Genomic DNA, 16,005 nt, shown 5'->3' on the forward strand with positions numbered 1-16,005 from the left:
GCCTGGGATTCAACTTTATTTCTTTTTGAATGTGTTTAATGTTAGCACACCTTACAATGCAATCTCGCAACACAGAACATTGGTATTTCTGTGTGGAAATAATAAAGTGGCCATATTTAGCTCTGAGACAGTATCATGTCATTCCAAATAAGAAAGGCTGTCAGTTTCAGTTTTTGGTATACACCAGCAATCTATACACATAGTGAGAAGTTACACATTACTTTGTGTAGTTGTAATACTTGATATCTATTGAGGTACAGCTGGGTAGAATGAGATATATGTGTGAAGAGACATGAAGGTTGTAAGGATGGAAGTGGAGCAGTGTACGTGTAGGTCTTTGTGGCTGAATCTCATTTACCATGTTAATTTCTAAAACAATGTGCCTGGGCTCCATTCTGTTTAAAAGCCCCTAGTATCTGTGGTTGGTTGTGTTCCCCAGTTACCTTTGAATGAAAGAAGTGCAGAACTCAAACTGAGTCCCAAATGTCAGTGGTGAGAGAGAGCCACTTGATCTATGTTCAGAACTGTTTTTTTTTTCTTGCTTTGAATGTCCAAAGTATGGCACTGAAACCATCTTCAAAAATTTAGTGTTGATTAAGCCTGGCAGCATTTTTTCTAAACATTTATGTTCCCAACATTTGTTTCTAATGAGCTCACAATCTAAAAAATAATAATTGGGGAATATCAATTTTTATTACAGCCGTAGGCCATACAAAAGAGATAAAAAACATTAAAACTAAATATTATACATAGTAAACATAATAAAACAGTAAGCTCCTATGAATTAGACCTTAAACAAGATCTTAATCTTAATAGCAACATAAATGAATTTTGCCACCACTTTAGTGAGCTCATTATTTTGGTCCTCAAGGCAGAAATTCAAATAAAAGGGGTCGGATCTTCCTGGAAATTGCTCTAACAAAGGGAATATAAGTTCTTCCCTGGTATCACAGTAAAGAGAGCAATATAACAACACATGTAAAACCATTTCAGGGGGAGGCCTGCACCACAAGGGCATAAGCCAGAGTCTGGCAATCCCTTATCAAATCTTTTTTCCAAAAGGGCTGAGGGCAGCACATTCATATGGGCCCTAGTAAATGCTATACTAAACTTTAAAAAGTGTAGGGAAGCTAGATAATTTATTTGGGGAATACAAAAGAAATGGAAATGACCTAAACATAGAAGGTCCATTCAAAAGCTGTACAAAAGAGTATGAGTCCAGTAGTGTCTGTAGCTCTGCCCAGGAACTTCTAGTTAGCTACAAAACATTTGTGATCCTTATTTGTTTGGACTGCATCATCTTCTAATAACTGATTTGTTTTGTCTCTTCTTATTTTGTGGCATGTAATACATAAGGGGGCATGGCTTCTAGGCAAGTTTGAGACCCAGCATGTCAAGTCAACATGTTGGAAAAGAACGGCCTGATTGTATAGCTAGAGGTTAATCACCTTCGAACATGCATTTACTAACTTGGAAGGACATTTCATTGATATCTGTTTTGGATTAAAAGAATAACAAAGGGCTCACAAAACACAAGCCCTAGTGTGCTTGAGAAACTGGATATAACCTGTCTATCTATCTATCTATCTATCTATCTATCTATCTATCTATTTCTCTTAGGCATACCCGTCACTAATCCCATGTGTGGCAGCTCTCGTGAGAGTTCACGAGCAGCTGCTGGATAGTGATGGGGATGGGTGGGAGGGAAGGAAGAAAATGGCAGTGGGGAAAAAAGATGGCAGTGCAGGTGGAAGAAGGTGGCGGCAGCCAGGCGGGAAGAAAACAATGGGGGGTGGGAAGCGGTGGGAGGTGGGGTGGCGAACTAGAGGTGCAGATTCTCTGCTCTTGGCCCAGCTAGTAATTTATAATAGGTAGAAGGAAGAAAGCATTTAAATGGTGATCTCTGTGTGTCTGTGACTAAATTATGATTCTAGTAGAGGTTATGCTGCTGATGGTCTCTTTTCCAGATACAGCTGAAGTTTTAAAATCCTGCTGCAGTTTTTCCTGCTCATCATGTTGCAGTTCCAGTTTATAAACTATGTGCTTTATCTAAGTTTTTCGATGTAAACAATCTAAATTTATCTTTCAAACATCTGATAATGCTGCTCAGTTCCAGTATACCCTGAGCCAATCTTGTATATTTACAAAATAGTTCTAATATACCACCACAACAAAAGACAGTTTGCCTTTGTACCTCTGCATTACTTTGATTCAATTAAATTGTTTTGCGTTATAGATAAAATCATGATCATTATAAATTATCCATTTACAGTGGACTATATTTTAGTTGGCATTTTGTTAACATGACAGATTTTTAGATCATAGTACAATTTGTAGACCTTAAGAAACATTTTCTAAGCAACATTATAATAAAACTTGTTCACAAATGTGACCAATTTGTTGAACCTGATAAAACATATTTAAATATTTTTGCCATCATACTTCCAAATCTGACAGCAATTCTGTGGACTATAAAGTAAAAATAAAATAAGAACTGAAATTGTTTATTCTTAAGATTCTGGTTAGTTTGGTTGTCATAATTTTTTTGTTCAGCATTGAATTAGCTGAGTTACTTGTATAATAATTAAACAATGATGTCAAAATTTTACTTTTTATATAGGAAGAGATGTATTTTAACTTGGCAAGTCTCAAGAATTTTAATAATGAGAACGGGTTTTGGTCATGTGAAATCTAATTGGATTATATGAAAGAGAAAATACAGAATGCTGCTAAAATGCATCCTGTCAAGACATTAGGTTCAAATACTTTTTTTCTAGCCTGGTCTGTAATGGAAGAAAATGGAGTGGATCATGATAACAACATGGAAGGAGCCAGTGACTTCTTGATCAACTCTAATAATGCAAAAGAATTGGGAACAGGTGACCAGGTATTCCGGGTAAGAAATCAGTTGTGCACTATTGTCTTTGCAGTTAAATTTCTAAACTTTTTTTTAAAAGCACACAGGCATGAGGCTTGACTTCTAAAGTGTGCTTTCTCAGATTCCTTTAGATATTAAGTTTATTTGAAAATCAAATATTCAAGAACTCAGTGTAAGCCTCTAATTGAGAAGTCTACAAATATTAGTCATCTTGCCATAGTTTTTTTTTTACTCAGTGTACTTTATGTTCAGTCATTTTAGTTTTGCAATTCTTGATTAGAACCTATAGGAATAAAACTGAAATATGCCAACATGAAAATGGATGAAATGCGGTAGTGGTGCATACTGCCTGCACACAAACAAAATCTCACAGGCCGGCAGAGTTTTAGGTGAAATCTAGACATACCTTGCTGAAATTATACAGATAAACTTTCAGTGCTGAGCACACTTGCTGGGAAGTAAGTTCTATTAAACTTAGCAAAACTTATTTCTAAGTAAATATTAAGATTGCATTTTAAGATGTACAAGCATCTATTTTATATTAGCTCTTTCATTTATATAGTTCATATACAACTGTTTCAATAAATGCTCATTTGTATACCTGATCATGATTCAAAAGTCACCAAAAAAACTAGATGCAGAAGTAGTGGAAAGCTTTGGATTACAATTTATGATATTTGGTTCCCTTGCATATATTCCTTATAAGACTGGAAGAATCCTTTTTGCACAGAAAGTGTACCAGAGCCCAAACATGAACGTTTTCTGGGAGCATTGTATGCCTGTGTTTTGCCTAGAATTTTGTGCAGGTTTTGTGTGTGTGGGTATGTATACCTGTCATTAAAAGCACGCTGACTGTGATCAGGTCTTATTTGAGCCCTGGTTCAGCTCAGAAACCTGTTATCTTAGAATGGCTGAGGTGTCATTCATGTGACTTTTAATGTTTTATGTGTCTTTTAATGAAACATGCATGCAGTTGCACAAGTGAACCCTTGTGCAAACACAAAATTGCACAGAGTAACACAATGTACAGCCATTGGAAATAATGATTTCCATTGTGCAGCTATGTTTGTGCAATTCTTGCATTTATACAAGAACAATTTGTATGACTGTGTGCACATTTCCTTAAAAGACACATGGAACATTTCGTGGTATGTTAGCCAATGTCTTAACTCAACTCTGAAAAATATTATGCAAGAGGAAAATGGGAACAGTGGTGCACCTAGCTAATTTTGGGGCCTGGACCTAAAGGCCTTTTTGAGGACCCCGCCCCACCCACCCGCCACCAGATAAGCTGCAATACACTATTTTTTACACCAGAACATGCTCAGGGAAAGGTGGATTTATTTATTTTTTGTATTTTTAGAAGGAATTTCGAACAAGAAACCTCCCACTGACGACCTGTGCAGCACATGCCACATTTTGCATTGGGGGTGGGTGGGGAGTAGTACATTTATTTTAAAAATTGTTTGTTCATTTAGATGTGTACAGTTAGCTTCACTTTCACTAGGTGTGAATCCATAGGTATTTATGTGGATTACCTTTTTTGTCAGCTTTACTGCAATAGGGGAAAATTATTAAAAATTCAACAAATTGCCCAATTCATTTCTAATTCAATATTCAGAGCTCCCTCCACACCTGCCCTCCATTTGTGCCCAATATCAAAGCCCTATGCTGAGCCATTCCAGAAGATCTAAATGGTGGGGCAAAAGAGGGGGGTGTTTTTACCATTTTTAATGAAGGCAAGGGGCAGATTCCTTCATATTGGGGGTGGAATGATGGTCTAAGGGGGGCTTCAGTTGCAGATTTTTGTAATTTTCTGCCATGAAACAAACCAGTTATAGGACATTTTTGATGGGTTTAAAAAAAAAAAGTAAAATTTTTAAAAAACCAACAGATTATCCAATCCACTTTAAATCAAATATACAGTGCCCTCGCACCCTGCCATATATCTGTGCCCAATATCTAAGCCCTAGGGCAAAGCCATTCCATAAATATACAAGGGGGGGCATTTTGAAATAACCTCAAAGAGTAAACCACATACTTTGTGAGGCAGCAGGGTCAGGGCAGGCCAGGCAGGGGTTTGAACAGTGCTCTTTATTATCGGCTGCTTGCAGGAGTGGGGTTGGAAGCTCGGTTCCTTGTAGCTATTGGCCCCCCCCCGGCCCCCATTGGAGGTTGGCACAGAGATTGAAGAACAGTGTTTGCATTTCCCCAACGCTTATTCCATTGGAGTCTTCCAGCATCTTCTCCAACTTAAAAAGAGTTTTTGGATATCTAGTAGTAGCAACGGTTTGTTTGCCTTCTATCCTCAACCCGAGGGAGGGAGGCTTGGTGGGTGGGAGCTGCACTTTTCAGCCTGGGGCGTCCTGTGGGAGGGGAATCTCGGTGGGGCCCTCTGGTTGCTCTCTTTTGCTGCTCGTGCAACAACAGATATCTCGCAGTGTTGCTACTCCTGGAAGCAGTCACAAGGGTCTCTCTCATGCAGGGGCAGGGCATGACTCGGAGGCGTACTGAGTAGGTGAGCTGCTTCAGAGTCAGAAAGTGGCTAAGTAGCGCTTGGCTGCATCTGGCCCTGGATGCAACACCGAGCTGGGAGGAGATGAGGGTAGGCACACTGGGGCTGGGTGGGTCATTTGGAGGCCCCCCCAGAGACAGCAGGGGCTGTGAGGCCTTGTACCTGGGCCCCAAAGTTTGGGGGAAAGAGCACTGCTGAGTAAGAACATAGGATGTTGCCATATACTGAGTCAGACCATTGGTCCATCTAGATCAGTATTGTCTACACAAACTGGCAGCAGCTTCTCCAAGGTTACAGTCTCTCTAAGACCTTACTTGGAGATGCAAAGGAGGGAACTTGGAACCTTCTGCATGCAAGCATGCAGATTCTCTTCCCAGAGCACCCCCATATCTTACAGTGCTCACATGTAGTCTCCCATTCAAATGCAAACCATGGTGGACCCTGCCTAGCAAAGGGGACAATTCGTGCTTGCTACCACAAGATGAAGAGTGCATGTGTGTTCTGCATTTTATTCACCTTAGTCCAAAGCCACATATATGGGATAAAAACACAGAACTTCCAAGTAATCCTTGATGCCTGGTGGTTTTTTGTGTAAAAATTAACCAACAGTCTTCAGCAGATATAAGAACTGAAACATAAATTGAAATTGTCTGTGATTAGAGGATCTTACTCTAGTGGATTTTTTTCATTCAAGACAAAGGATAATTTCAATTTCTCACTGTAGGTGATAAATGCATGGTTAGTTTGGAGACTTTTTTTAATCCTGAAAGACTAAGAAAGCCCAAGCAGTATTTGCTGTTCCTAATCTGATAAAACAAATGGTTGAAAAGATTTAAAATAAACTTTATCTGTTGCAGCCTCTAACATACACAGAAACTGGGGACCCATGCTTTGGACAGAATGTGTCTCAAGCAGTTCTGCCAGTCACAGTGCCAATTACGGAAGATGCTTCTTCATCACTGAATGAGCAAATGCAGTTGTCCCAGCTACCCTCTTTTTCGACAGAACCATTTCAACTTGTAGACCAGAGTGGCCATTCCCTTTATGAAGTACAATCCTTAGAGGGGTCCAGTACTCATATGGTGAGTATTTTTTTGGCACAAGCAACTGTTGGATACATTTTGCATCCAGAGAGGAAAGGATTGTCTCTTGGTTGGCCTGAGAATTGCAATCACTTCCCTGCGTCACAACAGACTTCTGTGTGCCTATTAATCTTTATAACTCAGGTCCACAGATTACAAAAATTTAGGGTTGTAAACTTTCATTCAGTAAATCAGTAAGCTACTGTTTTAGCTTATTAATTGGCAGGAGCAAGTTTTAAAGTCTAATTCTATTTGAGAGGGATGCGACTTAAGGACACATTTGATAGGGATATGACTTAAGGACAAAACCCTGCTAACTGGGCAAAGAGGCACCTTTTTAATGTGGTGATTCTCTTTATTTAGCAGGGGGAGAGTAACTGGCCCGATCCACCTTATTATTTATTTACCATTTCTCTATGTAAACCACTTTGGAAACTTTTGTTGAAAAGTAGTATATAAATAGTTGTTGTTGTTGACACACTTGTTTATTTTTTTTAGGCTTCTCTGATTTTGGTATGCAATACGGAATGAAACAGAAAATTCTAAGGAAGACTTCTCTAATGAATGCTAATTTTTATTTTAAGTTTTCTTATACTTCAGTCTTCCAAAAAGGAAACTGTATTGAGGTTTTGGGAACGTGTTCATTTGCTTTAAGTTTTTTGTTAAATGTCAGGTGATGAATCAATGGAAAAAAACACATATTATCTCAGACATTTGAAGTTAAGCATGTTATGGATTTTGTTGAGTTACTGTGTTGAAGAGACCTTGAAATAGCTATGAGACAAAGGCATGAAACTGTGGTTTGTGCCAGCTGTGCTTAAAAACGTACACCATAATTTGAGTGTCCAGATATACAGCAGGCAAACTGTGGTTTAAAGCGGCTGGTCTGATTTTGTTTCCAATTTGCTCAGGACTCAGCTTCATAAGTTCACTTCCATTTCCCTAGTATAGTAGTGTATTGAGGAAGAGCAACTCATGCACAGTGCCAAATTGTCAATGATCTGTGAATTCAGACATAATGCTCAGCACAAATTGTGGTCTGCAAACCAACTTCAAACTATGGTTTCAGACTGGTTTGTAGGCAGACTTAGGTTCAGACATGAGATAAAACCATGGTTTAATTAAGTAAACCATGGTTTCATGTTAGTGCCTTAACCCTGCCAGCGTGCAGGGTGATAGAAACGGGTTTCCATCAACAAATGAATTTTATTAAGATCTTTCGTTTCTCCTTCTGTACTTGGACTCAGTAGTTTGGGATTTTTCCATAACATATAAATGGACTTTTAATTTCAAACTGGAAAGTAAGTCCATCTGAAGTCCATCTTTCAGCTGGTCTAACCCTTTACTTTTTCAGTATCTGCTTCCTTTCTCCATTACCTTTCTGTCTGCTGCTCTCTGAATCATTATTTATGCTGATGTTTGAATTATGATGCTTAAGAGTATATAATCTGGTCAACCTCTTCCTGTTTTCTTTTTTTCAGTATATTGAGTATAACAGTATTTCTCACAGATTTTATTTGATCTAGTGTTTATTAGTCAGTAAGAATGTTCAAAGTAGAGCCATGTTTTTTACTTTCAATTTTTGTAAAATTGAATCTTCTGGTCACTAGAGTGGCACGTAGAATTCATTTCTTGTTTTTCAGCAAGAGGAATTATGATTGTGGTTAGGTTCTGACAGTTGTAACTAACAGTCAGCTAAATCATGCCAGTTTATTATCCCCATAAACACACTTCTTCATTTCCTCCAAAGATGATTGTTGCCAGCCAGACTGAAAATGGGCAAGTGCTACATGTCATACCTTCTGCTCAGCCAGGAATGGCACGAGTCATTATCCCCCAAAGTCAGCTTTTGGATGTCACCAGCTCTCAGGGTAAGTAAGTTTTACTTGTGGACTTTAGACCCCAGTCTCATGACCCCATTGCATTATAAAGTAGGTTCCATTGAAATCAGTAGGACATTGCTAAGTTAAAACATTTATTGTTAAATTTGTGCATTTTTGTAACAATTAGGAGTTTGCATAAAACCGGTTTGCTCAGTTTGAGTCCAGACCATACTTGAACAGGACCGGGCATGTTCAGTTTTGTGCCTTCAAACTAGAACCCCAGCTCGGCTTGAGTTTGAGCTGGTTCGGGGTTTTAAACATAAACATTTTTAAAAAGAGGGTCCGACGGCCTCTGCAGGGTGCTGCTGCGGCCTCAGGGGGGTCTCCAGAGATTCCCCCTCCGGCCTCCCCCCAGTTTTCTATGGACTGTTTCAGCCCTCTCTGTTATCATAGTGGCCATTATTTAGGTCGCTGCGCATGTGCCCTGGCCATTTGCGTGTCCTGCTTGTGGGCTCTACCAATTTGTGTGGCCTACCCAAGCAGGCCCTGGCGGGTTTGGCTCGAGGTTGAGCTGAACTAGGCCCAACTTAGCGAACCGACTTGACCTTGAGCTGGTTCACACATCCCTAGTAACATAATACGTATGTCTTCATTATGTAGTAGTCTTTCTACACAAAAATTAACTGCAAACTGTGCATTTATAGCAAGGTTTTTTTAATCACAGGTATTTTTGATTCTATGTACACTTATTAAAGAGGAAAGTTTGTTTCCATTTTTTGCAAAGGCATTTCAGGAGAGAGAAACTGTGATGGGAATCTGCGAACTGTGGCAGTGGCAGCAATAGCAGACAGTACAAGCAGTTACATCCTTCATCCTCGAGCATCTCTTACAGTATCCAAAAAGACAACAACTAGGTAGGTCAGAAAATGAGCAAGGCTTATCTGTGACTTTGTAAATAATTAGTTGTTCCTGTTGTCAGATTTGAGACACCTGATGGCCCAGCAGGGAAATGACTTGATTAGCAAGCCAGAGGTTGCCAGTTCGAATCGCCAGGAGTCGGCACCCTTTACCTTTTCCTCATTGTCAGATTTAGTTGAACGTTCTCCTGTGGTGTTTATGAAGCAGTTGCAGTCTGCTTTTTCAGGGCTGATTTTAGACTTCCATCCTATTCTTTGAAGGAGCATCACTTTCAACCAGCATTATAAAATGCAAAATACAGAACAACCCTTGCCTATTTCAGACCATTAAACAATTGTTTGGATGTAAAGGGTTTGTACATTCTTGACAAGATTGTAAGTATTGCTGATTCTATACTGTTAAATAAGACTTTATTGAGAATAATAGTTGGAGAGCTAGTTAAGTGCATAGAGACTATGGATAATGCGACCATGGAAAGATGCTGTGTGAGGAGGGACGATTGCCAACCCCACTTGCAACCCCATTTCCGGAAGCTTTGAAAGGTTCAAATGGGAAGCTCCTGATTGGAGTCTTGCAAAGTTCTGCAAATACTCTGTGGAAGGAGGGTTTCCAGCTTCCCTCTCTGGTGGACGCTTTCCAAAGGCTTTGCAAGGCTCGGATGGGAAGCTTCCCACCCAACTCTTGCAATGCTATCAAAGAGCATCACATAAGGAAGGAAGGTTGTCAGTAGCTTCCCTCTCCATATGGCACCTCTCCAAAGCCCCCCTTGCCACTCTTGTTCCTCTTATTCGCTGCATCCTTCTGCCTGTTCATAAAACCAGGACAGGGAAGTAGCAGCAGCAGGAATTCCGTTTAATCATGTCCTCAGCCCTTTGAAGAAGCAGACGGCAGCAGGTGAAAGGAGGGAAGAGGAGAGGAGGACAATGGTGGTGGCAAGAATATCACGTTTGGGGATAGGATGAAGGGGCCACAGGCAGTGGAAGGTCCATAGGGGCTGGCAGTCTGCTTCCTCCACCATCTTCAACTTGAGATCATTAATGAAACACCCTGGTAATAATCTTTTAAACATCTTGTCCTGCTGAATAACTCCTGCTAACTGAGTAAAAGAGGCACCTTTTAAAGTCGTGATTCTCTTTATTTAGCAGTGGGAGAGCAACTGGCCCTATCCATGCCCAGCACAGCATACCTCCAGTGGCTGTTGCTGGTGTCTATCTTATGTTTCTTTTTTAGATTGTGAGTCCTTTGGGGACAGGGAGCCATCTTATTTATTTCTATGTAAACCGCTTTGAGAACTTTTGTTGGAAAATGGTATATAAATATTCATCGTATTTATAGTCTCTATCGCTGATACTTTAGTAAGGCTGGCCCCTGTGCATCCCACTCTTATTTTTTGCTCGAGAGCTTATATCCTTATCAGTACAAAGTTTTCTGCCATAATCTTTTGAATACCATCCCTCCTCACACTCCTTCTGCACCTCATACTTTCCCCCTTCCCATTAGTATCTTTTGGTGAGTACAATGGACAGTGATGTTTTGAAATTATAGGTTTTAAATATTAATTTGGGAATTGTCCCTTCTTGCAAATCAATCTCATATGGATCATGATCCATTGCCATTCATAAACCTTGGTTCTGCAACTTAGCAGGATCACATGGGTGGATTCCTCAAGCTCCTTGTGTGCTGATATCTGCGTGCACAGCATGCTTGTTATTTTGGGCAGTTAGATGCCATTTTATTCAGTTCCTTTCCAACTGCCAAAGCATTAACACCTCGGTGGCTATGGCTCCTCCATTGGGTTCATTTCTGTGAATGAGAGAGAGAGAGAGAGAGAGTTTTGTTTTAACTTTTACTGTTTCTGGCTTTGACTTGGACAGTTTATTTGATTATTCTTTGGATTTGAACGTTGTCTTTGTTGTTTGGATTTTTAAATCTTTGACTTGGATTGGTTATTGGACATTTCTTTGGACTCAGACGTTGCCTTCATTAACTTTGGTCCCTCATGGAGGTGCAGGAATTGTGGAAGCAAACTCCCATCCACAGAGTGCCACAAACTTTGCCTTTTGTGTTTGAGGGGAAAACCACAATATTCCAGCCTGTAAGGTTTGCACTTCTTTCTCACGTCAAATGCTGAAAAACACAGCACTTCAGCTTCGAGTGGCTTTATAGGAGGAGGTGCTGGGACTGCTGGCGCTGATGCTGCAATCTCCTTCACTGTCAAAATTGGTGTCAAGGGCTGCCGTACCTGCACAGTCTAAACCCCCATCTGGCTCTTCAATCTCGACACCTGAACATGTCTTCAACTGCCTGTTGCGCCATCAAAATTATCCCCCTTGCTTAAGCACAAGCATAAGAAGTGCAAAGCTTTTGATGAGGATTGTGATGCTCCCATATTTAAAAAATCAAGATCGGGGCTCCACTCCTCTGTTGACATCAACTGCCGCTACTCCAACAGATCTTCAGCGTGCTTTTACATCCCTATTGGCATCGGGATCGATGCTGGGTGGGGATTGTAAACCGTCCAGAGAACTTGCGTTTGGGGCGGAATAGAAATGTATTAAATAAATAAATAAAATTGTTCCCCTGAAGGGTCTTTTGATGCTGTTCCGGTTTCTGATCCACCACAATGTCTTTCCTTGACATCCGTGTCAATGACTGTGCACCCTTCGATGTCGGCCTCAACCTCAGCTGAAAATCACCGCGAGAGGTCACTGTTGCTGGCACGGCGGCACCTATGCGGGGTGTATTTGCAGATTATGAAGTGGCTATTCCAGTGGTGGTGGGGAACAGAAGTAGTAACGTTGGCAGGTCAGCAGGCCATTGCAGGGGAAGGGAATTCAGAAACTTAATTGCTGTTTCCCCTTCTAGCTGTCCTGCCATCTCTTTGACTTAGGGGAGCAGAGCCTCACCTTGCTCCTTTGCAATGCCAGGTCGGTCCAGAATAAACCTGAAGTCATCCATGATCTGATTCTGGATGAGGGGCTGACTTGTTATGCATCACAGAGACTTGGTTAGAGGAGGCTAGTGGCCCATTCTGGTCCCAGCTTCTCCCTCCAGAGTACTCTGTTGAGGAGCATGTGAGGGGACATGGGTGGGGAGGTGGAGTGGCTGTGGTCTATAAGAACAATATCTTCCTTGCTGGGATCCCTGTTGATGTGTCTGACCATATTGAATTTGTGTACTTAAGTTTGGGGACCAGGGATAGACTGAGACTTCTGTTGGTGTATCAATCATCCTGCTGCCCAACAGAGTCCCTAACTGAGCTAACACTTGGTCCCTAACACTTGGTCTCAGGCCTGGTGTTGGAGTCTCCCAGTCTTATGGTGGTGGGGGACTTCAGTGTTCATTTTGGGACCAATTTGTCCGAGGAAGCTCAGGAGTTCATAACGGCCATGACAACTATGGGCCTATCCCAAGTTGTCTCTGGACTGACACATATTGCTGGTCACACACTTGATCTGGTCTTTCACTCTGAACAGGGTGGTGTTCTGTGGGTGAGGACTTCTGTGATTTCCTCATTGTCATGGGTGGACCACCATCTGGTTAAGGTAAGACTCATGATCACATTCCATCTCCACAGGGGCAAGGGGACCATTAGGATGATCTGCCCGAGGAAGTTAATGGATCCAATAGGATTCTGGGAAGCCTTGGAAGGATTTAGTGTTGGCTCTGCTGGTGACCTTGTTGACGCCCTGGTGGAAAATTGGAGCAGCCAACACACTAGGGCTGTGGACATGATCACTCCTAAGTGTCCTCTCCAACCCACTTCGAAACTGGCCCCTTGGTATATGGAAGAAATATGGGGGCTGAAGCAGCGAGGTAGATGACTAGAGCGCAAGTGAAGAAAGATTCTACTCAAATCCGACAGATTATTACATAGAGTGCATTTGAAGATCTATACTCAGGCGATACGCGCAGCAAAGAAGCGATTATTTTCTGCCCATATCATGCCCACAAGTTCACATCCGGCAGAATTGTTGAGGGTTGTGAGGGGGATAGTGCATTCCTCTTTCCCCTTTAATCAGTACTTGGAACCACCAATTACTTGCTGCGATGTTTTTAATGAGTTTCGTGGACAAAATCTCTTGTATTCGGGCCAACTTAAATTCAAATTTCACAATTCTTACAGAGTCCGATGCCAAGGTGTCCAGCAGCTCCTCTTATGTGGTGACCCTGGATCAGTTTCAGTTTGTGACTCCTGAGGATGTGGACAAGTTGCTTGAAATGGTGCAGCCTACCTCCTGCCCTCTTGATCCTTGCCCAACATGGTTTATACTATCAAGTAGGGAGGCTGTTGTAGAGGGCCTGGTAGAGATTATAAATGCTTCCCTAAGGGAAGGCAGGATGCCTCCTTGTCTCAAGAAGGCAATCATTAGACCACTTCTGAAGAAGTCTGCATTGGATCCCTCAAGAAACTACAGGCCTGTCTCCAACCTTCCATGACTGGGCAAGGTGACTGAGAATGTGGTGGCCTCCCAGCTCCAGGCAGTCTTGGAGGAAACTTATTATCTAGACCAGGCCTGCTCAACTTAGGCTCCCCAGCTGTTTTTGGACTACAATTCCCATAATCCCCAGGCACAGTAGCCAATAACCAGTGATTATGGGAATTGTAGGCCAACATCTGCAGGAGGGCTGAAGTTGAGCAGCCCTGATCTAGACCAATTTCAAAATGGCTTTCGGGAGAGTTACGGGGTAGAGATTGCCTTGGTTGGTCTGATGGATGATCTTCAGCTGGGAATTGACAGAGGGACCCTGTTGGTCCTTTTAGATTATCTATCTATCTATCTATCTATCTATCTATCTATCTATCTATCTATCTATCTATCTAATTTGTACACCGCCCCAAACTTTAGTCTCTGAGCAGTTTACAATAACATAAAAGCAGTTAAAAACATATACAAAAACTTAAAAACAATTTAACAATTTAAAAACAAACCAAAGATTAAAACCCAAAAATATTTGGAAGCTGAGATCTCTTGGTGGCTTTTGATACTATTGACTATAGTACCCTTCTGGAATGTCTGAGGGGATTGGGGGTGGGAGGCACTGCCTTGCAGTGGATCCACTCCTACCTCATGGGCAGATTCCAGGTGGTGTCTTTTGGAAATTGTTGTTGTTCAAAATCTGAACTTTCATATGATGTCCCTTATGGGTCCATATTGCCTCTGATGTTTAACATTTACATGAAGCTGCTGGGGGAGATCATCAGGAGATTTTGTGCAGGGTATTATGCTGATGACACACAAATCTATGTTTCCATGTCAGCCTCATCAGGAGAAGGCATAACCTCCCTAAATGCCTGCCTGGAAGCGGTGAATGGGCTAGATGAGAGATAAAAATTGAGGCTGAATCCAGATAAGAGTGTCAAAACTCAGGACACTATTTTGATTTGCTAGTTCTTTGGGGTCACACTCCCCCAAAAAGAACAGGTACGCAGTCTGGGGGTGCTTCTGAATCTGAACCTCTCCCTGGTATCCTAGGTTGAGGTGGTGGCCAGAGGTGCTTTCTGCCAGCTTTGGCTGAAACACCAGCTGCATCCATTTCTTGAGATGAATGACCTTAGAACATACATATGCTGGTAACGTCCAGACTGGACTTCTTCAGTGTGCTTTATGTGGGGCTGCCTTCGTACGTAGTTCGGAAACTGCAGCTGGTCCATAATGCAGCGGCCAGGTTGGTCTCTGGGTCATCCCAGAGAGACACATTACTTCCATGTTGAAAGAGCTACACTGGCTGCTGATAACTTTCCAGACAAAATACAAGGTGCTGGTAATCCTCTATAATAAAGAGCTAAAGTGTGCGCCCGTGTCCCTGCCCGTGTCTTTCTCGGCCGTTCTGGGCATGCGCGGAGAGAACATGGGTGGCCATGTTGGCTCCCGGTCCGGGAGCAGGAGAAGCAGGCAGGAACACGGGCGGCCATGTTGGCTCCCGGTCCGGGAGCAGGAGAAGCGGGGGCCGGGAAGGGCAGATGCGGCAGCGGCGGGACCAGCCCGGCTGCTGCCAAGGCTGGGCGTGGGGGAGGAGACGGCGGGGGAAGCCGCTGCCTCGGCCAGAGCGCACGCTACGCCCGAGCGGCCGCAGCAGGGAGACTGGGCCCGCTGGTGGCGGTGGCCGCTGCGGGAAGGCCAGAGGCGGCAGCCGCAGAACTGGACCGGCCACGGGGAGGCTAAGGGAGGCCAGAGGTGGCGGGGGGCCTGAGGTGGCAGGGGGCCTGGCCCAGCCAGGGAGGCTGCCGCCAGCCCCAGATGGCCCCGGCCGAAGGAGGCGGTGGGCCCGGGCGGGAGAGGGCGGCGACTAGCGCCCGTTAATTTAACGGGCTGAAAAATACTTGTTACCTATAAAGCCCCAAACAACTTAGGCCCTAGGTTTTTAAGAGAATATCTTCTTCGCCATGAGCCCCATCTCCCATTGAAATATTCTGGGAAGTTACATCTACAGTTGCCACTGACTCGTCTGCTGGCTACTCAGAGACAGGCCTTCTCTGTTGCTGCCCATTGGCTTTGGAATGCACTTCCTTGTTGAGATAAGAGCTCCCCATCTCTGGCAACTTTTAAAAAGGCACTGAAGACATATTTGTTCACCCAGGCTTTTAATTAGATTTATAATTGTAATACTTGTAATGTTTGCTTTTAAATGATACTAATCATTTAATCACCACCAGCCAGCTTGGTGTAGTAGTTAGAGTGCTGGACTAGGACCGGGGAGACCGGAGTTCAAATCCCCATTTGGCCATGAAACTTGCTGGGTGATTCTGGGCCAGTCACCGAGGAGAAACTTAAGTATGTAGTGCAC

The 16,005-nt window shown here is 42.6% G+C and overlaps 1 protein-coding gene across 13 annotated transcripts in view; it reads left to right on the forward strand.

Annotated features, from left to right (window-relative positions):
* Positions 1-16,005, forward strand: part of CARF (calcium responsive transcription factor) — a 69,712-nt gene that overhangs the window by 1,228 nt on the left and 52,479 nt on the right. For 10 of the 13 annotated variants that reach the window (XR_008312605.1, XR_008312604.1, XR_008312614.1 and 7 more), the window contains exons 2-5: positions 2,778-2,896; positions 6,251-6,475; positions 8,226-8,346; positions 9,083-9,212. Coding sequence is in view for 3 of the 13 variants with exons in the window: in XM_053280808.1 (XP_053136783.1) it covers positions 2,789-2,896; positions 6,251-6,475; positions 8,226-8,346; positions 9,083-9,212 (584 nt within the window). In the remaining 10 variants the exon portion in view is untranslated. Of the gene's footprint in view, positions 1-1,713; positions 2,897-6,250; positions 6,476-8,225; positions 8,347-9,082; positions 9,213-16,005 lie in introns of those variants that run through there. The other 3 variants (XR_008312608.1, XR_008312607.1, XR_008312617.1) reach the window with 3 other exon arrangements.

The sequence above is a fragment of the Hemicordylus capensis genome, chromosome 1 (assembly GCF_027244095.1).
Source record: "Hemicordylus capensis ecotype Gifberg chromosome 1, rHemCap1.1.pri, whole genome shotgun sequence".
Classification (NCBI taxonomy): Eukaryota; Metazoa; Chordata; class Lepidosauria; order Squamata; family Cordylidae; genus Hemicordylus; species Hemicordylus capensis.